This window comes from Protomyctophum bolini (assembly GCF_963924005.1).
Source record: "Protomyctophum bolini genome assembly, chromosome: 15".
NCBI lineage: Eukaryota > Metazoa > Chordata > Actinopteri > Myctophiformes > Myctophidae > Protomyctophum > Protomyctophum bolini.
Window position 1 is genome coordinate 8,470,352 of NC_137876.1, and position 23,811 is coordinate 8,494,162.

At 43.2% G+C, this 23,811-nt stretch overlaps 5 protein-coding genes across 7 annotated transcripts; 2 read left to right on the plus strand and 3 right to left on the minus strand.

Moving 5' to 3' along the window:
* Positions 1 to 238: 238 nt before the first annotated feature.
* Positions 239 to 3,778, minus strand: ccdc32 (coiled-coil domain containing 32). The gene is made up of 4 exons (XM_080783631.1): positions 3,668 to 3,778; positions 3,144 to 3,462; positions 2,551 to 2,704; positions 239 to 1,939 (listed from the first exon to the last, which is right to left on the minus strand). Exons 2-4 carry the CDS (start codon positions 3,403 to 3,405, stop codon positions 1,753 to 1,755), a joined length of 603 nt encoding a protein of 200 aa, XP_080639757.1. The 5' UTR covers positions 3,406 to 3,462; positions 3,668 to 3,778; the 3' UTR covers positions 239 to 1,752.
* A 101-nt stretch (positions 3,779 to 3,879) lies between these two features.
* On the plus strand, positions 3,880 to 10,761 carry pcmtl (l-isoaspartyl protein carboxyl methyltransferase, like). Of its 3 annotated transcripts, none has more exons than XM_080784497.1 (9): positions 3,880 to 3,996; positions 4,383 to 4,508; positions 5,538 to 5,642; positions 5,735 to 5,766; positions 6,491 to 6,595; positions 7,186 to 7,306; positions 7,543 to 7,628; positions 9,725 to 9,894; positions 10,137 to 10,761. In XM_080784497.1, the coding sequence occupies exons 2-9, from the start codon at positions 4,391 to 4,393 to the stop codon at positions 10,162 to 10,164; spliced, it is 765 nt and encodes a 254-aa protein (XP_080640623.1). In that variant the 5' UTR covers positions 3,880 to 3,996; positions 4,383 to 4,390; the 3' UTR covers positions 10,165 to 10,761. The 3 variants fall into 3 exon arrangements, with proteins under 3 accessions (XP_080640623.1, XP_080640624.1, XP_080640622.1); XM_080784498.1 differs by having other exon boundaries at positions 3,897 to 4,003; positions 10,101 to 10,761; XM_080784496.1 differs by having other exon boundaries at positions 3,897 to 4,003.
* On the minus strand, positions 8,166 to 9,227 carry LOC308329941 (solute carrier family 25 member 33-like). Its single transcript, XM_080784495.1, has one exon. The coding sequence runs from the start codon at positions 9,121 to 9,123 to the stop codon at positions 8,242 to 8,244; it is 882 nt and encodes a 293-aa protein (XP_080640621.1). The 5' UTR covers positions 9,124 to 9,227; the 3' UTR covers positions 8,166 to 8,241.
* A 443-nt stretch (positions 10,762 to 11,204) lies between the features above and the next one.
* rpusd2 (RNA pseudouridine synthase domain containing 2) lies at positions 11,205 to 14,162 on the plus strand. The gene is made up of 3 exons (XM_080783275.1): positions 11,205 to 12,011; positions 12,117 to 12,413; positions 12,844 to 14,162. Exons 1-3 carry the CDS (start codon positions 11,226 to 11,228, stop codon positions 13,585 to 13,587), a joined length of 1,827 nt encoding a protein of 608 aa, XP_080639401.1. The 5' UTR covers positions 11,205 to 11,225; the 3' UTR covers positions 13,588 to 14,162.
* A 1,567-nt stretch (positions 14,163 to 15,729) lies between these two features.
* disp2 (dispatched RND transporter family member 2) lies at positions 15,730 to 23,391 on the minus strand (the record flags this gene model as incomplete). The annotated part of the gene is made up of 10 exons (XM_080784197.1): positions 15,730 to 19,068; positions 19,226 to 19,387; positions 19,701 to 19,798; positions 20,154 to 20,248; positions 20,674 to 20,819; positions 21,434 to 21,557; positions 21,848 to 21,877; positions 22,052 to 22,323; positions 22,626 to 22,770; positions 23,300 to 23,391. 10 exons carry the CDS (start codon positions 23,389 to 23,391, stop codon positions 15,730 to 15,732), a joined length of 4,503 nt encoding a protein of 1,500 aa, XP_080640323.1.
* Between the last annotated feature and the right edge of the window lie 420 nt (positions 23,392 to 23,811).

The following is a 23,811-nucleotide window of genomic DNA, read 5'->3' on the forward strand; positions in this document are numbered from 1 at the left end:
CCCACCGGTAGGACGCAGCGCCCCCGCCCCTCCCGCCCAGGTGACAAGTCCTCCCCAGCCCAGGGCTCAATCAAATGCAGAGCAGGTGTGATGGCATCTGAGGTATGTCTATTCCCTGACAAATCCTGTTAACCAGAAATAATAGCCTACTCATTTGCATGTTTAGTGTCTTGAAACTGAAGAACTGGATTTACTATCTTCATTCATTCTATGACAAGAAAATCAAAAAGGAAGAAGGTTGGATGTCCGCACACCGATGCTCCCAGTAGTTTATTAGTACATATAGTTCAGGAATCAACATTTCGACCCCTCCGGTTTATTATAATATTTGTAGGCCTAAATTTAAAAACTGTGTACATTGGTGACTATAAACTAGCTGATCTTGAGGCCTACAAAAACGTTTAAAGTCCTGTGTGTGTGTGTTAAGACTAAGAGTTCTCAAATTCTGCCCAAAACCCGACCCGACGTTTTCAGGTCTAAAATGTATGCTAATTACTAGGGCCGGGCCCTAATTTTGGAAATATTTGGGAGTTTGGGAGACTGAAAACATTGTTCATCTGCAAACATATAATTGCAAATATAATTACCATAATCATTGCATATTAGGACCAAATATTAACAAACAAGTCACATAAACAATAAAATCGTCCACTCCACACATTGAACGTTAGTTAACTGGTTGAATGTTTACTGAACAATTAAAAACAACATTAATCTGGGACATAAGGAGCATACTCTCATTTTGCTTAGACTGAGAATGCCTTTAAACAATAACTTGTTTTTATTTAATCAAATGTGAAATTAATATGGCAACGATGAGGATATTTCACACTGAAATTACACCATTTCAGTCATTTGTCAATTGTCACAGATAATTAACAGTTCATATTCACCCCATAAACCCATCATAAAATACAATGTTTCTCTTGAATAATGATGCATTAGTTCAGGCCCAGGGATTATAATTTACAAAATGCCTTAACATTTCCAAAACAATACTCTGTAATGACACTCATTAACAACTAGATTATGTACAACCTAAATCACGTTACAGAGAGGTTGGACTGTACGTATATACCAGGCAGCTAATAAAAGAAAGAACGAACACACTTGGCCCTGGTCAAATCAGATATTTTTTAAACGTAACCTCAGTAAAACTTAATTTATTCCTAAAAGTAACCTCAGTAAAACTAAACGTAATCTGAGTAAAACTATTGTTCTTGCTTAATGTAAATCGCTCTGGACTAAGCGCGTCTGATAAAATGCCTAAATTGTATGCCTAAACCTAAACTTATTCCCAAACTTAATCTCGGTAAACTATGCCTAACCTTATTCCTTACCTAACCTCAGTAATACAAGAATACTGTGGGCGAGCTATCTGCGAGAAAAAAAACGGTCCGAGTGTATTTTGGGGCGAACCTTCCGGTAGCAACCGATTCTATGTCTACAGAACAGCATGTCATGTCATTCTTTATCCTGCTTTATGCATTTACATTTTCAGCACGTTTGAAGAATACATATCACTGTCACTGACAAGATTCAATACTCGAGGCGGCTTAGTGCAGTAGTTCTTTTCAGGCCATGACCTAGTAGGAGTTCAGGCATTACATTTAGTTTGACTTTGACTCGGTTCCACAGATAAATAGATGGCAGATCAATCCACTTGGTCAAACAACCTCTAAAAATTCAGTATGGTCCTGAACAGGTTACTACGTAGTTCTTTTTTTTTTTTTTAACCACCACTAAATCAAGTCATTTCTCTGGAGAATGAGCGTCATCCTGTTCAGGCTTTTGTGTGTCTCCCGTGTTGGCCTGTTCAGAATCAGAGGTACTGTCAGCCGTTTCGGTGTGCTGAGATGGTCTGAGGAGATATTCCAGCTCCTCCACACTGATGGCCACCTTTTCAGGGATCAACCACCGCTTGAAGTTCTCCAGGGCACTGTGAAAGGAAATATAATATACACATTCAGAACCTTTTCTGGATCAGGGCCCACTTGAAAATCTTTTATTATTATTTTTTTTAGAACCAATTAGGCCAATTTTTCTCTCCACACACATTTGTGTTGTCACTGCTGTTGTATCCTAACGACTCACTTGCCAGTGAGGAGCCCCACCAGGAGGACGTAGGGATTATTATTACAATTATAATTAGAGCTATTTTAGTTGAAAACAAAAATACCAATGAATGTTTCAACACTGCATCTTCAAATGTTTTGACTTGTTTGTTTGCACTTGAGTCGCTAATAAGTGGCACGTAGAACTGTTTTTACTTTAGATTCCCACATGAGAGGAAACCAATCTTAAATTGGCTAAACCAATTTAAATTGGTTAAACCAATTTAATGTTGACCTTATGGACATAATTAAAGTGAGATGGAACTGTTGCTGCTCGACATCTTATAATGTGTGTGTGTGTGTGTGTGTGTGTGTGTGTGTGTTGGGGTGCTTTTAAAAGACCTTTAATATGCCGTTACCGGTCTCATCAGTACAAAAATATCGATATTCAGGACACCCTCAGGCTTTTATACTTTTGGTACATCATTCCGCCCACCTATCGTCCATGTCACCACCTTGGAAGAGCTCAGACGTCTGGGCATCATGTAGGAATCTGTCCCAACATTCTTTCTTGGCTTGAGACAAAGAGCGCAGCATGTCCCTGGAGGTAACATCACTGGACTGGCCCTTAAGTCTCTTCAGGCGGTTCTCTGAAATCAAATATAGAAACAACTTTTTTATTTTTATTTCTATAACCTCTTTTCAATGCATTTGTCACATAGCGGTTTTCATTGACTGTTTTACTGGGGAGTAAGGGAAAAATAACACTAAACCCACATGCCACCAAGGTGTTGCAACTGTGACAACTATAATGGTGATTAAAATCCCTGATCCCATCAATCCCTAAAACACATTTGATCCACAACTCTGGGGTGAGTCAGAGCAAAATATAATTCAAACTGAGGAGTGACCTAATCTGCCCAGGGATATTTTTGTCTGGTTTCCAGGCTAGTGGGCACTGGCAGACACAAAAAGAAAGAGAAAACAGAAGAGGGAAACAAGCTAGCCATGGTTCACATGACGCTCGTACTTCACGAGCATGTGAACCATGTTTCAGGGCTAGAAACGAGCATGAATGGAGATCCATACCTAAACTTGCTATGTAGATGTCTGAATCCTCCATGGGTTCCCAGTTGGCACCAGGAGAATGCGCACATGTTCCATTTGATTGTCCATTCACCTGCAGGCCGATTTGGGATGCTGGCTGGAAGGAATCTGTGAAGTGGCTACTGTTTACGTTAACATCTTGACTAGGTTCTTCCACCGTTGCTTCTGCTGGCAAACTGGAGCAGATCTCGGACCAGAGCTCTCCACTGGACCGAACCTCCTTGTTCTCGAAGTTCTCAATCATGCTGCAGCTGGTTGCACTAAATCGAATGTCCTCGGCAGCACGGCTCGGTTAAATAACCTGAATAGTTAATCAGACATGTGAGAATCTAGTATAGGATTAGGAAAGTGAATATAAATTAAATCAAATGGAAAAGCATCTATAGCCTACATCCAGGCTTGCCACCTATCAAGCTATAGTAAGCTAAAATTGTGGCGAACCGTAACATTGTATATACTATATATTTGCCTGTGGGAGGAATGTTGTTGTTATATCAACATCTTACCTCTTTGAAAAAGACAATACGCAACAAAAAGACTTGACCTGCTAGCTAACAGTACCCATGATCTCTGAAAAACAATGTCTAAAATGCCACACGGACCGTAGTCAACTTCCTTATTTTGAGTAATGACATTGGACCATCAAACTGCCTGTCACATTGTTCTGCGATCTGATTGGCGCTCTGCGGGTGTCTGTTGGAGACCCGGAGAACCCCCATCTTATTGGTCAGATTTGACGGTCCTGTGCAAGCCGGACCAGGAAGTCCCAGCCTGGGACATCGATGGTGCTTTTCATACCAAAAGAATGTAAATAAATACTACCAGGGGCTGGAAGGTGTGTTGTGAGTGACCAATTTTGTTTAATGTAGTATTTTGTGACCATTGATTTAGGAACAGCCGCTTTATACCGTTGTTCACTGTTGTAACTTGGTAGCGTTGTAATATTGCTAATGACCTGAAGTCTTCATAATCTCTTTGGTCAAATCCTATTTTGAATTGCTGATTTGTGATTTCATGGAAGTTGTTTTTCTTTGCATTGACATGAGGTAAACACAAATATGAGCTCTGTGACATGATGCACCTACTATTCCTTTATTTGACATAATTATTTGATAAATTCTCTATGACTAACCTAGACCTAGAATGCAGTGTGATCATTTAATTAGATTTTGTTTATTTACTGTAGTTTGTTTGTTTTTGCACACACATTTCTCATTACAGTGTGGGAGATGCAAGCAGTGTTTCGTCTGGCTTTAGTGGCTTTCCCTATGGGTGTGCTGCTATCCCGGACAATGGCTTGGAAATCCAGTGGCAAGACTCAAGCAGAACTCATCAGCAGGCTTAGGGGTAGGTAATGAACAACTGATGAATTCCATAGATTTATGGGTGTCATTGTCTCCACCACCCACCACCCATAGCGCAACCGATTTGTAGGGTGACTAGATCCAAAGTGTTCATTTGAGGGACAGAAGTATCACTTGTGTGGGACGGGATGGGATGGGGCGGGGTAGCAACTTATTACTTAAAACCTTTGATTCTGACATGTAAACCAAATTAAATAAGACGGTTGCAAGTTATGCAAATTCTGGCATATTTTCATATAATGCTCAGATTAGGAGCCCAAATTTGGAGCTCTGGCTCATGGACTTCCGACTTATTTTGGTATTGCCATTAACACCTGAATGCAGCCTGACTACTGACAAGTAATGTAAACCAACCAGAATCTCAACTGAGAATACAGGTTCTGTTTCAAGATCCGTCTATAAAGAGACACAATTTGACCATGCAGTTCAAACCTGTCACCCTGCACTGCAGAGCCACTATTACAGACTTCATAGACAAGCTGATGACCAGAATCAAATCCAAACTGTTCATTTGAGGGACAGAAATATTTGTGTGGGACGGGGCAGCGTTAGCAACTTATTACTCAAATGCGTTGATGTCATTTTCGACCATAGGCCTAATAATGCCTATCATTTTAAACCCCTCTGATCTCACATTTGGTTTTAAATGCAAATTTTGGTCATGGGTAGTATGGCTGACTTGGTACCGTGGCCTAGGGGATATTTCTCATGTTATTTTAACAGACTTATTAATAGTAGGCTACATTTAGCAGGAAAGAGGCAATGAGAGCTTTACAACAGAAAGCCAACTATTAGGGGACTATAGCGGGCATTTGAACACTGCTAGTGAAATGCTTAATTGGGTCGTCCACTCACAGTTAACAGTCTTTGTATTGAGTTTGTGCTTGAAATGTACTGTAATTCTGCAAACTGTTAATAAGTATTTCAATCAATCAATCAAAAACAGACCAATAGTCTTCCTCCGACAGACAGACCTGTTAAATCCTGCCTTTATTTCCTCCGACTCCTGTAGACCATGGGGTGATCCGCAGTGACAGAGTGTTTGACGCCATGTTGGCTACAGACAGAGGAATCTATTCTAAAGACTACCCATATGCTGACTCTCCTCAATCCATAGGTATGTCAGTCACAGTTTGTTTCTTAGCAACCCTGTAGCTTACTCACTTATAAAAGATGTATTCTAAGACATGTTTATTTCTATTTTCAAAGGGTATAGGGCAACGATTAGTGCTCCACATATGGTGAGTAAGTTAGAATGTAGTGGAGGAGCTTGGGGAGAGAGACAAGGGATTTTTCGTGCTAATTCGTCTAAAAGCGCCAATTTAGCACAGATGTAGACCAGGGCATGCTCTAATGATTTAGCTAGGGCGCCCGAGCCGGCGCCACAGCGGCCAAATCCATATGGCCACCATTGACAACCTATATACGGCAACATTTTCTAAATTTAATTATTCTTTAAGTAGCATGTGACGTGTCAAACTAGGAAGCTATTCCAAGCATTAGTTTTGCACGAAAAACACTCCTATCCATATCCCCAAATGTGATGTGACCTCATTGCATTTGTGATGACGATTCGAATATATCTATTTTTAGCCCAAGGAGTGTTTTTCGTGCAAAACTAATGCTTGGAATGGATTCAGAATCATGAAAACCCCCTAGTTTGACACGTCACATGCTACTTAAAGTATAATAAAAATGTTAACACTTATATAGGATGATAAATGGTGGCCATATGGATTTGGCCGCTGCGACCCCGAAGGTCACCGGCGTGGGCGCCCTAGCTAAATCATTAGAGCATGCCCTGGGCTACATCTGTGCAATATTTGCCACTTTATAACTTTATAATAACTGACGAATTAGCGCACAATATCCCTAAGCTCCTCCACTAATGTGCAATAACATGAATTTCAGTCAAGACATGAGTGGAGGTTTGATAGTGCTTTGTGCTTTGTGTTGCCTTTGCAGCATGCCCATGCTCTGGAGGTACTGAGTGACAAGCTAACTGAAGGAGCATCAGCGTTGGATGTGGGCTCAGGGAGTGGCTATCTCACTGCCTGCTTTGCAAGGATGGTAACGTGTATCATCTTATAGTCAAGTTATTTCTGAGTTGATATTTCCATGCGATATGGCATCCGTCTAACCAAGTTACAGCTTAATTTAAAGTCAAATGTATACCTGTGTTGCGCGTTGGTGTCGTTTAATAACTGATTTCCACTGAGCAACACTATCATGCGCCAGAGTGTAAATTAGGCCTAAGTAGTCTACGGCAGTGCAGTGGTTGTTAATTTGGGGATTGGGGACCCCCAGTGATCCTTGAGAGGATTCCAGGTGGTTCCCAGCTAAATTATTGTTAGTTGTAACCAACCCTTATCTGTAAATCTGAAAGTGTACAAATGGAACCAAATAGAGGCTGGAACCAAATAGAGGCTGAACTCTTACGGTCTATTTGGTTCTATTTGTACACTCAAATTAGAACTCACTCTGAGGATTTTACAGTGTAGATTGAAGTCCCAGAGATAGAGAATTGTATCTAAAACGTTTGCGAATATCTGATCTAAAGTAAAGATTGTTCTGTTACCCGTAGGTAGGGCCCAGTGGTAAAGTGTGTTCTGTTGCCCGTAGGTAGGGCCCAGTGGTAAAGTGTGTTCTGTTGCCCGTAGGTAGGGCCCAGTGGTAAAGTGGTGGGGATTGAACACATCGACGAGCTGATGCAAACCTCAGTGAGAAATGTGCAGGCTGACGACCCACAGCTGCTCTCATCTGGGCGCATCATACTTGTGGGTGAGTTGGATAACAGCAGCATATATGATCTTATAGCCTTTATTGTTGCACACAATTGTCGTGTACTGAAAATCGCTGATCTACAAGTTCACATTGTGAGCTTGTCGGCTATTTTCAATGTGTGACACAATGTGCAACCATGTATAAATCAGTCTGTGTTGGTTGCTCTCTCGACAACAAACATATTGGATTTGACAGATGAGGTAACATCATGTCATTCATACATCCGTTCACAGCTGGGGATGGACGGCTGGGCTATCCAGACGGGGCACCATATGATGCCATCCATGTTGGTGCAGCTGCGCCTACAATTCCCAAGGCTGTAAGGACTATTATGGTTTCAAAGTAATAGAATGCAATACAACATGATGCAAAAAAGTAAAAACAACAAAATGTCTTTTTCAATATATGATTTAATAAATGTGTACCGGTATTATAATAGAGAAGTGGATTATTGTGCTACATGATTAATATATATATATATATATATACATACACACACACACACACACACACACACACACACACAAACATGTGCTCATGTGTGTATTTGGGCATTGATTTTGTACTTTCAAATGCCCTATTTTTTATTATATACGTATTTATAATTAATCTTGTGCATGTGTGCATGCGGAGCTAATCTCCCAAACCGCAATCAGTGGCAAACTTAGTATAGCACTGCTAGTAGGCCACATGAGTACCTCCTAAACCACCAAAATGTATATTTATTATATTGTAAAAGATAAGCATATTTTTTAACAATCGAACTATACAGATAAGCCTGTAGATAATGAAAAATATGATAAATTAATTACTCTGATAGAATCCACCACTCTGTGTCAATGAAATTGAAATTTTCAAATGTCTCTTGTCCAATGTGCCTTGGGTATTGTGTGCCTCCCATCATTTGATGGGACAAACTTTCAAACGCATTGTCACTTTGAATTTCCCAGCAGGTAGACAATGAGTTCATAGGAGGAGAGAACGATGGCTGTGTTGGGGATTTGTTTGATCAGCTGTGGAATCAGTCCTCTGTAAAAGGCTAAATAGCCTTCCTCTACCATTATCAACCTCCCCGTCTGGAAGAAATACTTGTACTTGCTGCCCTCCTCCCGCAGTCTCGTCCGAATGACCTCGTGTGGGTAGGCTATGCAGGAAGCACAACCCTTCGAAAAAGCAGCTGCCATCATAAGTTTCAAGAAGTCTGTTGCTCCTTTGTCCGTTACACTATTTGGGTGTTGTCTTTCAGCGATCTCTTTCTTCAGTGTCTCATAGATAAGGAAGAAGATCATCGTCTCAGAGATGCCAGCATAGGATGCCGTCAGGCCCCGATAGAAGCCCCTCATACCTTCTGTTCTGTAAACATAGCGGGCACACTGCAGTGCGTTCATCTTCTTTTCTCCCCTGGCTTTTTTCTCCAGCTGCATCCTCGTCTTGACCATCCACACAGGGTTCATGAGGGAGTTTGTAACAAAGGCTGCAAACCCAGCAGAAGACATGTGCACCGGTCCACTGTTGGGTACAAACACCCCATTGAACATCTCTTTAGACTTTGAGTACGCAGCAAAATAGATGGCTCTGGAGGGGGCCACACCGACAAGATTGGGCCCTAAGCCACGGAAGAGTGATCTTGGTCCCTCTTTCTCTAGAATAGACCGTAAAACCTGAAGCAGACCAGGCGTAACAGTGCCTGGTAGATTAAGGCCAGAGGACTGCAACCGGGTCTTCAGTACCTCCAGGGGACAGGTCACGATTGCTCCCACTGTACCACTACATCCCCCGGCGAAGAGATGTAACAGCGTGTCTTTCTGTGCCATGTTTGCCCTGCTTCCTTCCTTCCTTCAGTTTAAACAATCACCGCCACCATGCTCTTCTTCTTTGTAAATGACTGGAAGAATTTGGATGTTTCAGCGAAAGTTGATGAGGGTTGTCTGTGGAGGGAGGGAGGGGAACCAGGCACACTGCCTGGTTGCGGCAGTGTGCTTTAGCATATAGCTCTGGCTTTACTGTCTGCTCACGAGTCCAAATGTATAATATTTAATTTTAACTAGCAGATGCTCGTGGGGAAAGAAAAAAGTCTGTCTGCCCGTGTCCTTTATGTCCATATATTGAATTCTGTGTCAGCCATGCCCACATATGGAGTCCAGGTCAGTCTATGATGTCAGTACTTTGATGTCATATTGATGCTTGATGTATGGTTATGGTACTCCATATACTGTATGGGGTATGTCATAGATGAAGACCACTAAGATGACTGACATCACATTATGTGGTCTCTGTCTACTCCAGTTTTGATATGCTACAACATAGGACTTAATCCTATTTTTAATCATCATTGAAATGTAATGCAAAGCTCATTTCCATGCAAATGACAACAGTAGTATGTCAATGTTATCTTTTCAATCTCTGTCCTGGAAGCTCTTGGAGCAGCTGAAGCCTGGGGGACGGTTGGTTCTGCCAGTGGGTCCAGATGGTGGCAATCAGGTTCTAGAACAGTACGACCGGCAGAGTGACGGAACCTTCCTCAGGAAAGCGCTGATGGGAGTGATCTACGTGCCCCTAACTGACAAGACACGGCAGTGGCCTAGGTATAAAGATACAATGACTAGAAATATGTTGTTACTAAACCAATATAATTGAATTTTGATGTAATTTAGGTCCTCGATTGTTATTTCCATGAAAGAACATGAAGCGTTTCTAGTATGGTGATTTGATCATAAACATGCCATTTTTATTTGCCTACATCTGGAGCCTGAGTTTCCTCATGATATCCTTGCTATTTGTCTCTTCCCAGAGGTGATCTCTGACTGCAGTGTGGTTGCCTCTGCAGGAGGAGGCGCTGGTGCTGCAGTTCCTGAGTTCAGTAGAACTGCTGATTTGTTCCATCAGACTCCAGTCCTCCAGCCAGGCCATCCAGCCAGCTGTCCTGCTGGCTTGTCACCTAGCAACATGAAAGGTCAATGTGGAGTGAGCACATATAAAGCTGGGTAACAGTGATGACTGTATTCTCAGAATCCACTGAGTCAGGACAATATTGTAATATGTAAAGTAATTTAGGGTATTTGGTATTATGGTTGGAAGAAATGTTGAATGTGTATTGCTTTGGGGATATTGCTTTCATGGATTGCTTTATGTAATTATCCCAGTGTTTCGCCACCAGTCTTTAGCCGTAGCGAACAGAAATAAAAGCCTGGGTACCGAGGTTACTTTTCATATTGTTTTGTGTGTAAACCAAATGATTTGGTCATCATGATTTGTGTTATTTTAATGAAGTGATAACATTTAAAATAATAGCATTTGAACTAATTTAAATTGTGTGGATTCACTTAATTAATTAATTTCTGGTTCTTATGCTTTGTATGTGAAACATTGACAGCATGTTGATACACAACACAAATAGATTTCATGCATTTTCCCCCTACATTTGAAACATGCAGATTAACTAATAAAATATAATTAAATAAAAAGTGTGAGTCTGACAAAGTGATTTATGTACCTGCCAAAACTATTGGCTTAATCTGAAGTGTCATAATCTTAGAATATAATATAACTGGTCATAATGCAGGACTGTTACACTCACGTGACATCGATTCCCTTCCCACGTGGCGTGACGTCACGTAACTGTAAAATAATATATACGACGTCACATCCCCCTGGACCTTGGTTATTGTTTCGTTAATACACCTGTAGCTCTGTATGGTAACACGTATTCAGGTCGTCAGGATATGGGTCGGGACTCGGGAGCTTACAGTCTATGGTCGGGAGTCAGAACTATATCTGAGTCTGACTAATCAGGAGTTGGACCAGGCGTTCGGTAGGACACGCTAATATTACGATACTACAAATTGGCGTCATCATTGCGCGCCGCTGCCAAAGCAGGACCCCTTCAAATGACGCACGTGAGTGTTTTGATCCCCCCATGGCTTTTATACGTGTGTTTAAATCGTATGTTTCACCTATTTCGGATAAAACGCTGAGTCTGAACAACTCCATACTAAACAAACCCATAGATTGTATGTACAATTCTGTCACAGCAGGTCATTTTAAGAAATGTGTGTCTCCAGTACGTGCCCAACATACGCGGCTGTTTGATTGTGAGCTATCTCTCGATCACAGTGTTTGTTTCAAAAACAATATAAAACGCATCATTCACAACCTAAGGACAAGGAAAAGGCAACACATTTTCGCATTTCGCTATCTACAGAACGGAACAGCTGCTGCAATTGAGCAGAAGCCGAACTCCGCTGTCGTAACCATGGATGGAACAGAAGCAGAAGATACTCCAGATAGCAGCATCGCGGTCAACGAGGCGACTGCAGGGGCGATTAAACGAAAAAGTGACGAGTCCGACGAACCAGAACCGAGCGGCCGAGGGAAAAGACGGAGAGGGAGGGGAGGTAAGAACCTCCGTCCTGGGGAGAGATACATCCCTCCTCCCCAGAAACGGAACCCAGGCGTTGGTTTCAGCCAGGAACATTTTGATGAGACGTCGTACTACTTTGAGGGCGGTCTCCGCAAAGTGCACCCTTATTACTTTGACTTTAAAACCTACTGTAAAGGGCGCTGGGTTGGGAAGACTCTTCTTGAGGTCTTCAAAAGTGAGTTTAGAGCAGAGTCTATAGAGTATTACCAGAGGGCTGCCAAGGAGGGACGTATTCGACTGAACGAGACTCCCGTAGATGACCTGTCGTCCGTTGTGCTCAGGGTTAGTATAATCATCTTTTATCTACCTGTAAATGTTCTAATATAGCCATTTTATGCTGTGATAAGTTTGATTAATTTGATTCATATCCCATGTTCCCATCTACAGAACAATGACCATATGAGGAATACAGTACATCGCCATGAACCTCCTGTGGTTGGCAGGCCTCTAGAGGTTCTGGTAGACGACGGGGAGGTGCTTGTGGTTAACAAGCCAGCCTCCATACCGGTCCACCCCTGTGGTCGTTTTCGTCACAACACTGTGATATTCATTCTGGGAAAGGACCTGGGTGTCTCTGAGCTCCATACGGTTCACAGATTGGACAGGCTCACTTCCGGCGTGCTGCTGTTTGCCCGGACACTAGAAGTGTCCAAAAAACTGGACCAGTTGGTGAGAGATAGACAGGTAGGTTCATAATCAGTATGGGGTGGAGCACAACTGCTGTTCTACCTCTGGTGACAAAAGTTCCACCTAGGTCTAGCTATCTATCTAGAATATAGAAAGTGAGGGGTGCTAATATATTAAAGTCTAACTTGATTATGTGATGTAAAACAAACGGTGACAAAACAAACTTAAATTCTCTTTATTGTTAATGGCATTTAATGTTTGTTGACAAGATAATGTAAATTTTCCCTTCATTGTCAATGGCGTTTTTAAAACAAACATTGAACTAAAAACAAACATTAAACCTGTATATAGGAGAGCCTAGCGCCCCTCAAAAAAGACAATAGTCATTCATTTCCTGTTTTATGAAGTTTGCATAATGCTTCAAGTTCTTGTCGCGTGATGTTTTCCCTAAAGAATTTAGTACTGATAGATCTTCCACATCTTACAGATGGAAAAGGAGTACGTCTGTCGAGTGTCAGGGGAGTTTCCTGAGGGTGAGCTGGTCTGTGAGGAACCCATCCTGGTTGTCTCCTTCAAGGTGGGCCTCTGTCGGGTTGACCCCAAGGGCAAGGATTGTAGAACTGTCTTCCAGAGGCTCAGCTTCAACGGAAATACCAGCGTGGTCCGCTGCATGCCCCTCACCGGCCGCACACACCAGATTCGGGTCCATCTTCAATATCTGGGCTTCCCCATCGTCAGAGATCCTGTCTATGGGTCCTCGGCCTGGGGGCCCACCAGGGGCAAAGGTGGCCTATTGGGGAAGAGTAATGAAGAGGTGTTGAAAGCTCTGGTGGAGGAACACCGCTCCAAGGAAAGTCTGCACCTGCTCGATCTTCCAGATGATGGGATTGGTATTGTAGAGGAGGAAGGGAGCACTGGCGCCATGGATGTGGCTTATGAGAAGGACAAGGGAAGTAAAACGTATGTGTCGCATGACACCTCTGAACCTGACGAGACTGGAGAGAAGTCTCCAAATGAGACAGCCACCTGTAGTGACTCAACTGACTCCTGTCAGCAGAAACCTCAAGCAACCCGAGATGGCCTGTGTGGTGAATGCAAGATTGTACGACCAGACCCCACGGAGAAGGATCTCATCATGTATCTCCATGCCTTACGATACAAGGGGCCAGATTTTGAATATAGTACACCTTTACCTGATTGGGCAAAAGAGGACTGGGTTGAGGCAGATTAGTTTTTTAACCCTTATACTGTAATAATGAATTGCCAAAGGGCATTTTTGAGGGGCGCTAGGTATATTCAGCTATTGGTGTAGATTTTCATATTACACAAACCTTAAATTCCCATTGACTATGAATGGACATTTCCGTCATCTGACTCTGAAGAGCGCCCCTCACTTCACACGGGTGTGATTTTTATTCCACATTTACCGGTAAGTTAACACAACTTAACTATGACTATCATGATTTGGTAAACCCGGGCATGTGTGTGTGTGCGCGGTCAAGGCATATTGACTGTTAAGCGAGTGTTTATCGCAAAACAAGAGTGTGACTATCATGTGAGAAATGATACTTTTTGGTGCTGTAAAATTTCTTATTTGTTTTGTTTGATATTGTATTTCATTTATGTGTCACCAAAATTAATGAATATATGGTAATTTTCTGTTTTTCTTTTTCCTATCGAATGATTACATTGCAGCCTATGAACTGGAGTGTTTCATCCAAATTAAATTTAAAGAAACAATTAGTTTCCAATATTGTCAAAAATCAACAAAGTCAACTATGTTGAATAAAAGTGATGGCAACCTTTCATTTTTCTCTTCATACAAAGCCTGTTATGAATGCATGTACTAATTCATCTCTTTCTAAGGCAGGTTATTGTATTGAGTGATTTGAAGTGAAGGCTCATCCAGGAAATCTCAGTTGTCAAAAAGAAACCCTTTATTAAAATAATTGCTTGTAGGCACATTTTGACATTTTACTGGTCAAGGTCTATTGAACCACCATCTCAGCCAAAACACCCGCGTTGCATACCTTGCATCACATTTCTTTACTTTAAATACATCAATACAATATACATAGACTTGGTAGATTTTCCTTTTGTAAAGGACATGTCCTTTGCACACAACTCGCACACACAGTTAACAATTGTTTCAACAAATGAAACAACTTGTTGCAAGGATTTTGGCACATGCTGCATGTATTGTGTATCGATTTATACATGCATAGAAATAATGCAGAATGGTAAAGGCATTCTAATTCTCCCACAGATTCTGTGTTGTATATGACATTCAGAATCACCGTACATGACTGATTTCTCCAAATGTATTAACTATGGAAGTAGTCACATGCGTGTGCTGGCATAAAACGGCCTCAGAACTCAGTCTGGGAGTCCCATGTCCATACATTGATATGTTTTATAGTCAACAATATGCACCTTCTGAGCCTTAATTCTTCAACAATGTTTGGACCAGCCCACATAATAGAATTACTTCATTATAATTATCTTCATTAGATAGCCTATGTGTCTTTTAGAATCAAATACACACTGCATTTCTTGGCACTGACACTTCTTTTGACAGTAAGACAGTTAACAGGTTTCAATGGGCCATGAAACTTCAAATAAGACATTTGCTAACTGTACTGTAGGTCTCTGGTACACTACATTGACAACATGAACACACAGCACAAAATTAAGCTTGTAATGACTATGTACTACAGTAATAGTTAAACTGCACGTAATACATAGGCACACATCCAAAGCAGCACTTTCTCTTTAATGTTTTAGTTTTCATCAAAGTCCTTGAATGTATCCACATGATGATGCGTATGACTGGAAGGTCAATTCCAGCATGGAAAACATTGGTGGTTGATCACTGTCAAGTTCGTCAACATATCTGAATTCTGAACTCAAATCAGTTCAGATATCTTTAGTGAAGGTGTAAGAATTCCAGGCACAAAATAAAACTTTTTTTGTAACTGCAGTATGTTTTTGTGTTGCATTCTTCTCCTTAAGTTTTAAGGGGGATGATTATATCATATTGTAGTCAAGAGGAAAATGTCTGTAATGTCACCTGCTCATCCGTTGTCTACAAGTGTCCGGTAAATAAATGAATCATGCTTTGAATTTGACCTTTCAATGAGGAAACATCCATGCTCTGATCTTCATTTGTAATAAAAAGCAGAATTACCACAGCAACAACATTGACAAACATGCTGCCACTTTACATGTTACATTTGAGATTGGCTTCTATTTCCTGTGAGCATTGTTAGGAACAGTGACTATTCCTTTTGTTATTACCATATTCTCTAATTATAGTGATTTTACACTATTTCAGAGTACTTCATACACAGTGAAGACCAAGTTCTCCCTCTGCTCAGCATGTTTCTTCCCTTTGCCCATCTCTTTTAATCCATACATCCGGCAGGTCTGGCTTACTGTTGGGCAAGATTACCACCTCCTCACTTTGGCCCTTGCTACAACCTGACGTTTCATAAACATTTTCCTTGAGTGAGAGTCGCAGGGTATCCCTTTTCCCATTTAGGTGACCTGGCCGTAGCTGAACTTCACCTTCAGTTTGCTGAGCAGTGGAAAGCCCTGGTTCTACGTCACTCAAGCATGTCTCGTTGGAGACCTCCAGCTCCTCATAGGAGCTCTGAGACTGGGAGGAGAGGAGCCTCTTGTGGGATGGATGGTGGCTTTCCAGGCACTCCTCTTTGCTGGGTTCATCCTTGCACAGCGACGACTGGTCAATGGTCTCCACGGTTTGGCTAATTATAGTGTCTTCCATGCTGGAAGATGAGAGGGAAGCACTTCTCCACACCCCTTCCTCACCAGACTGACCTCTGCAGGTCTTACACAGCAGCCTGTCCTTATCCAGTTCTTCTTGTTGTGGGGTCATGGACTGGAGGTTGTTCTCTTTGTATGGAGAGGAGGTCTGGAAGGCAGGAGGTTGGTGACTGACCGTATGTTGACTACTACACAAGTCTTCACTCTCTGCCTCTATGCTACATCTTTCCACATCCCTACCACAGTATTGAATCTCATCAGAAAGTACAGAGGGCCGGTTGGACAGCTTGCTTGTGCATGTGCTGTTCTCAAAACTGTCACTCAGCCGGTAGGCCAATGGCTGCAGCTCGTACTGCTCAGGGCCCCGCCCCCCACCCACTCTCTCTGCTTCTATCTGCTTATGCCTCTGCTTCCGCACATCGTGATTTGGGTAAAGATACCCACCAGCCTCTTTGTCGTCGTAATTCCTCCTGCCTCTAGATCTGCCAAAGGCCCCGTTAGCAGCCGAGGGAGATGAGGAACCAGGCTCTGCAGATGAGGACACCATGCCTTCAGAGACCTTCTCTGATGAACACGGCATCGTGCTCCTCCCACAGCTTCTCTGAGGCCCAAAGAAGCAGCACAGGGACTGGAAGAAGAAGGTTGCAAATCCACACGCCACACACTTGACCAAGAAAAGGAAAATCCCCAACTTTCTGAACAGTAAGGCCGTGGCAGGCAGCATGAGGATGCCAATGCAAAAAAATGCACCTGAGCCGATTGCTACAGGGCAGCCCATCCTTTTTGTGGCGTGTGCCACTCTCCCGATTCTATCGGAGTGTGGCGCCGAGCTGTAGGAAATGCAGTAGTTAGCAAGGAAGTCAACAGACAGCCCTGCGGCGGCTGATATAAAGAGAGCCTCAACACCATTCAGCTGCCATTCCAGAAGAACTAGGAGACCCACAGTGACAAACACACTCCCCCCTACAGCCACAGTTCCATAGATGCTCAGTGGAATATTCCAAGTGGTCAAGAGAAGTGATGCAAGCGTAAGAGCAACCGATGAGCCGGCTACTACTAGAGTCTCTGAGCTTAGAGATTGTTGTAGGTCAAAGAGAGACAACTGACTGACGAACCAGCCTTTCTCCAGTCCCCGTGGAGCTTCTGATGTTTCCGTGTTGAACCATGTCACAATTTCCCTGTAGAAAACACTGGTTCTGCTATAGTTATAGTTGTAGAGGTATGTTGTTTTGAATGTCAACACGAGGGCAGCTATTCTGCCATCTGGTTGGAAGTACAGGCCTCCAGCGTGGGCCAGATGGCCCTCAGCATGGCGCTCTGACAGCATCATACTGAGGCATTGCTCAAACACACTAGGTGTGTAGGGGAAGGGGATATTATTACAACAGAAATGCAGGGAGTCCTCGCTCTCTGAGCACCGTCTGATGGACACCCAGTGGACAAGCTGTGACACGAGACAGATGTTATCTGTTATCAGATTGTCCCCTTCTGATGACGGAGGGGAATAAAAGCTTTGGTTCTGGACCCTCCCACATAAATCTTTCAACCAAACCTGAGCATCTGGACTGCTCATGTTAAATTCTCGGTCTAGAACCAAAGACCCATTGCTTTTTGGGTTGAAGTGATCCCCATTATCAGTGAGCTTAACCCCCCAAACGAGCATCAACGTAACAGGTTGATCCTCCCCATTCTTCTGCCTCTCAAACATAAACATGTGTCTGTACTCTGCATCGTACCTCTCAAATGGGTGGCTGGAACGGAACAGCTGCATGGTCTTGCTGTCTAAGGTAGGCAGCTTCATACCAGGGTCAACACAAGTTATGTATGTTCCTCCAGCAGCGAGCACTGCAAACCAGCAAACCCAGATGTATCTGAACTTAACCACCCCGCAAGGCAGGATTTTCAGGAATAACAAATTGGATGTGTCAGTCAATCCTCGTTTTAACCCTCTAAGTTTTTGTCCAAGGGTGAACAGACACCGCTTCCTGGAGCTCGTATCCCAGAAGCCGCCATGGTTTTGGGAGCAGCAGGGCTTCCATCCCTGGGCGGCTGCAGAGGCGGCAGACATAATTGTGTGCCGCTCGCGGAGAATGAATAAGCATGGCAGCCATACTAATGCTGAGAGTGAACTGATCAAAGACGCAGTGCCTAGGTAGATGGAGAAACACCTGATTGCTGTGATGCTGCTAAGGTAACCAGAGAAAAATGCTGCGCTTGATGTCAAGCCTGAAACAATGATCAAATACCCAACTTCCTGCATAACTCTGTTAACTCTCTTGTCCAGGGAAGCGGAGGGGTTCTGGGACAGCTGGAGATTCCAGAAGTCGGCAAAGGTAAATGCGTGATTGGTGAAACTGCCCAGTAGAATAAAAGCTGCCGATAGGTTGATTAAGGGGAAGAAAGTCAAGCGAAATGCAACTTTGTAGAAGAAATAGGAAGTAAGCAGTGACCCTATGATTGCTATTAGAGACAGTGCTGATATGAAGACAGACTTGAGATACAGAGTCATCGTGAAGAATAGAGACGCAATGGCAATGACCGGGTATACCAAATCTCTCGCCAGGTAATGCTTAAACAATGTCTGTTTGATGCCAAGGTCCATGCCAGTGATAGTTGTATTGTTATAGGTCAAATCCCGTCCTTCAAGACTATTCGTGTATATCTCCACCATATGATCCCCTTTGTCCACAGGCAGGAACAGTAAGCTGTACTTCAGCAAAGGGACTTGGTATTCCACAGTCTGTGGGGCAAGGAAGTCTTTGTCAACCAGGAAGTGGAGGATCTGGAAAACCACACGGGAGTGTTTACAGCGGGACGGCACTGAGGCGCAGCTGCCATGTTTGGGTCTCTTGACACACGTCTCCACTAGTTGTCCATCGTGGTAGTATGGAGCACAGTACCGCAGTAGGCTCAGTGACTCGGACACCTGATGGGACAGAAAATAAAATGTAAGTATTGTATATTCATTGAATAGAGCTATCCTCTTATGGGACGGGCTGCAACAATTGAACATTATGGGAAAGAGACAAACCATTTAGAATGCAAATCTTCATAGTGGAAAGGAAATTAAAAAGAAAATCTACCTGGTGTGAAGTAAGGCTGAGACAGGAGGAGGCATTCGTGAGGACAGCTAGGTAGTTCCCAAGGGACCAGCTGGGACAGCAGCCCCCTCTGGACACTGTTTCATCAGCCTCCAGCCTGACGTGCTGCTGGCAAAGGTCCTGGAACTGTGCCTGGGAGCGAATCTGAAACAGAAATTAACCACTTAAGCCCTATTTTAAACTTCCTCAAAAATAGCTTTATAGATTCGTTATTTTAGCTCAAAACTTTTCTTATAATAGGTTCAAAGTGGTTAATGGAAGAAAGTTTTGAGTGTGCCAGGTTTTGAATCAAATTCACAAAATAACAAACTAATTTAAGTAATGTAGCATTTTACATTCATGCAAGATGTAATAATTGGTACAGAACGAGTGGCATGGTGAGTAGAGGCACGACAAAGGATTTTTGAGCAGACAGTAAAGGGAAAAGGTGAGACAAAAAATGAGGATAAGAGGCTACCCTGGCTTGTTCCATCTCACACATGGAGTAGATAGCCCTCAGGCTCCAGAGACTGGCAGAGTTCCCTGAACGGAATACAAGCTGGGCAAAGTGTTCGTCTGTGTGGAATAGAGGGAGACAGATGGATACAACACAGAAAAGCACAGGGCTCTTTCACGCTAGGCTTGGGTTGATGATGGTAACATTCTTTTGGAGCATCAGATTAGACAAATTAATTAATTACTGACTGATCCGTTGGTCAATATGCTTTGTGGCATAGTTTTGTTTCATTGGCTCGGCAACAGATTTGAACTGGAGACACATTTCCAGTTCAAATCTGCTGTTGAGATACAGGTATTCCACCTTCTGAAAACCTGGCACTACAATTATCAGTCTACTGATCGGTCGATCACTGAAAATAAATAGTAGACAGACATCAATTAACAGAATGATGGATCAGCATTGATGGCCCACCTGGAGCGTCACAGAGGAAGGTGTGCGGTGGAGAGTCTCTGTCCAGCATCCTCCTGGAGCGCTCTTTGACATCTGCACTGCTCCCATCGCCATTGCTTAAGCATAGATATCAACACCCACATGCACACACAGAAATAAATGTATTCGGATCAAACGGAAACCTAATACACTGCTCCGCATGTACTGTTATTGACTACTCATAAAATTACCTAGGCAATCACAAATTATGTAACGCTCATCCATTTCCATAGACAGTGTACTGTAAACTAGTTCAAGGGTTCCCAAACAGCTCAGGCTGTGACCCCTCATTGTGTATAACACAGCCTCCCTCCGTCTCCCTTTTTGTTGTTTTCTTTCTGTTTCTTTTTGTTGCCCCACTTTGCTTATTGTGTTGCCATTGCACTAGTTAGTGACGCTACAGCACAGTCACGGTTTAACCGTGTGGCACAATGAGAGCACATTATTGTCAACAAAAATTCAAAGAATCTTGTTGTTCAGCAACATATAGACTAGGCTTCACTGTGCAGAAGTCTGCCTGCATGGTGCTGACCTGTCTCTGAGCTGTTGTGGTAAAGTGAACAGAGTTTTTCCTGGCCCCGAGTTCTCCAGCAGCTTGGTAAGACTGGACTGTCGGACCTCGATATAGGTACCCCGCGGCTCGAAACCCTGAACACAAACACAGTGTAAACACAGACATACACACACAAAGACTGAAGCTAATAACAGTGTGGACACTAGTGACCAACACAGGAACAACGAGCTGAATGAGTACTGTATGATGGGTTATGAAAACAAAGACAGCTTGCGCCACTTTACAAGAATGAGGAGGTTCTTGTGTCTTTGTTTAATGCTAAGGGAAAGATGCTATAGAAATAAATGAGTTAAAACAATATTCCTTGCATGGCAAATATCTTTTCAGTTTTAGATAGATAATCTAATAATAATCAAAATCATAAGTAAATAAACACATAAAACATGATTTACCCAAAGCAATGTTGGTTCAATCGATGAGGCTGAAATACCATGGATGACTCAGTTTACACTGGGGCATTAATGATAAGACAAGTCACTGTAGGAGTTTTGGATTGCAGTGGGAGATTAATACCGCACTGTTGTATGTGGACTGTTCTAGTTAAAAATAGTTTGTGTGTGTGTGTGTGTGTGTGTGTGTGTGTGTGTGTGTGTGCGTGTGTGCGTGTGTGCGTGTGTGTGTGTGTGTGTGTGTGTGTGTGTGTGTGTGTGTGTGCGTGTGTGCGTGCGTGCGTGTCTTTTTGACCCACCAGGAGTGGATCGGAGAAGTCTGGCAGTGGTCCAATTAACAGACCGGCTAGTGAACACCCCAGGAAGAGAACCGCACAGCCCACCAGCACTGCCAATGGGTAGTCCACAACCACCTGAGAATAGCTATCAAATATACACCAATGAAAACAAGTCTGAACGATCTCCATCTACCGGTAATCACTGAACAACAGGTGGGACATGCAGATTAACTCAGAGAGTGTACAAATGGAACCAAATACACCCTCTGATTTAAAGTATCATGGGGATTTTACTGAGTTGCCTTTTCTTGTGGAAAAAAGCTTTCTGTCTTTGTCCAGTCAACATAAATGTAGTTTAACATGTATGGAGAAAAATCATACATGGTGTGTTTAAACATTGCATGCTAATTGTTTTAATGAATGGAAGTTACTGACTTTCTAGGAATCCAGTACAGTCCTCCATCCCTACAACAGAATACAAGTCATCTGTCACAATCAGGAAGTCAGGGCAAAATCCAGATTTTTTGTGTGTGTGTGTGTGTGTGTGTGTGTGTGTGTGTGTGTGTGTGTGTGTGTGTGTGTGTGTGTGTGTGTGTGTGTGTATAACAAAAGCATTAATAGGCCTATAACACAACATACCTAACGGTTACCACATGTCGCTGTGCTGATTTGTGTGCTCCCCTTTCATGTGATCCGTGCAGCCAGTGACATCGCACTGCGTTGTGACAGGATGCATGATGGGTAGACGTGCAGCTTTGTCCCACCTTCACCACTGCACCACCACCTGAGCAATCTGCATGAGGCCCTGTCACATGACAGTCATGGCAGGCGTTGGATGTGATTGGCTTGTGGTGGCCACAGGAATGACATCTTCTGTGCTGTTGCGGATGGTAAGCTGATGATGGGGGACCCTGGGGGACCGTCGGAGACGTAGGTTAGGTTATGGACAGGTCACCGCACATATAATACACATACGATAAGCATAGTATTATGTTTTCTTCTAGTTGATGGATGTGTGTGGTGTAAACCAAGGCTTTTGGGTTTAATTAGAATTGGAGGTTGACATATACAGGGTGACCTGATCACTATTTTTGCCACTGCCTGCTCTGTGGTATATATATTTTCAGCCTAGCTCAAGGCACTCTGACTAGGTTTTAATGGGTCCTAGTAGATGTCATGAAGCTTCGGTGACTCTCTGTGCTCTCAGGCTTACATGGTGGTAAAGCTGGCAAGAAGACGAGGGTTGGCCGAGGCTGCTGCAGCTGTCGCAGAGATTCCCTTCAGACTGGAGGACTGTTAACTGGGCCTCAGTACTACAGACACTGTCAGGGGGGCACAGAGACACTGCTGGGATCTCACTGAGGAGAGGAGCAGAGAGGAGAGGAGAGGCACAAGGAAACAAAGAGTAGAGATGAAATATTTACAATACATTTGTGGCTGTTTCGTTTAATGGACTCTAGCACACAGAGATACCTGAGCAGACCAACAGAACTGCTAATGAGGTACGGAAAGGAGTCCTGGGCGGTACGTTGTTACTATGCTGGAAAGTCCAATTAAAAAACGACATTGAGACAGTCTATTTGTGCTATATGTCAAGCAGGCTTGAGAATAGTGTAGAAATATATGGACACCATTATGTAATATATACTGTAGACGGCTATACACAACAGATGCCATGAAATATGACTTGGTTTTGGCAGGTGCCAGGAATTCTCTGGCGTGATGAGTTTTTAATGTATGTTCTTCTCTGCTGCAGTTTATGTTGCTCATATACAGATACTTCAGGAGGAGCAATGTGGATTCCGTCCTGGCCGTGGAACAACTGACCAGATCTATACTCTTGCAGGGATCCTGGAGAAGGCCTGGGAGTATGCATATCCGGTCTACATGTGTTTTGTGGATTTGGAGAAGGCATATGACCGGGTCCCCTGTGAGGTGCTGTGGGAGTATGGGGTGAGGGGGACCTTGTTGAGGGCCATCCAATCTCTGTACACCCAAAGCGAGAGCTGTGTCCGTGTGCTCGGGAGTAAGTCAGATTTAGTGGCTGTACTCTTTCTTTATTGCTCATCTCTCTTTAATGTGGCTCAGGGGTGGCAGTGGCTCAGGGGTAGAGTGGCTGGATGGTAACCGCAAGGTTGCCTGTTCAAACCTGGGCTCCCCCAGAGTTAGTGTCTTAGTGTCCTTGAGCAAGACACTGAACCCCTAATTGCTCCTGATGTGCTGGCTGGTGCCTTGCGTGGTTTCCGCCGCCATCGGTGTAAGAATGTATGGGTGAATTGATGCACAATCTATGTAAAGCGCCTTGGATAAAGGCGCTATATAAATACCCCAATTCGGCCATAGCCACTTGCCAAAATGTGCCCAAATGTGCTGACCTCATCACATTTGTGCTGACCTCA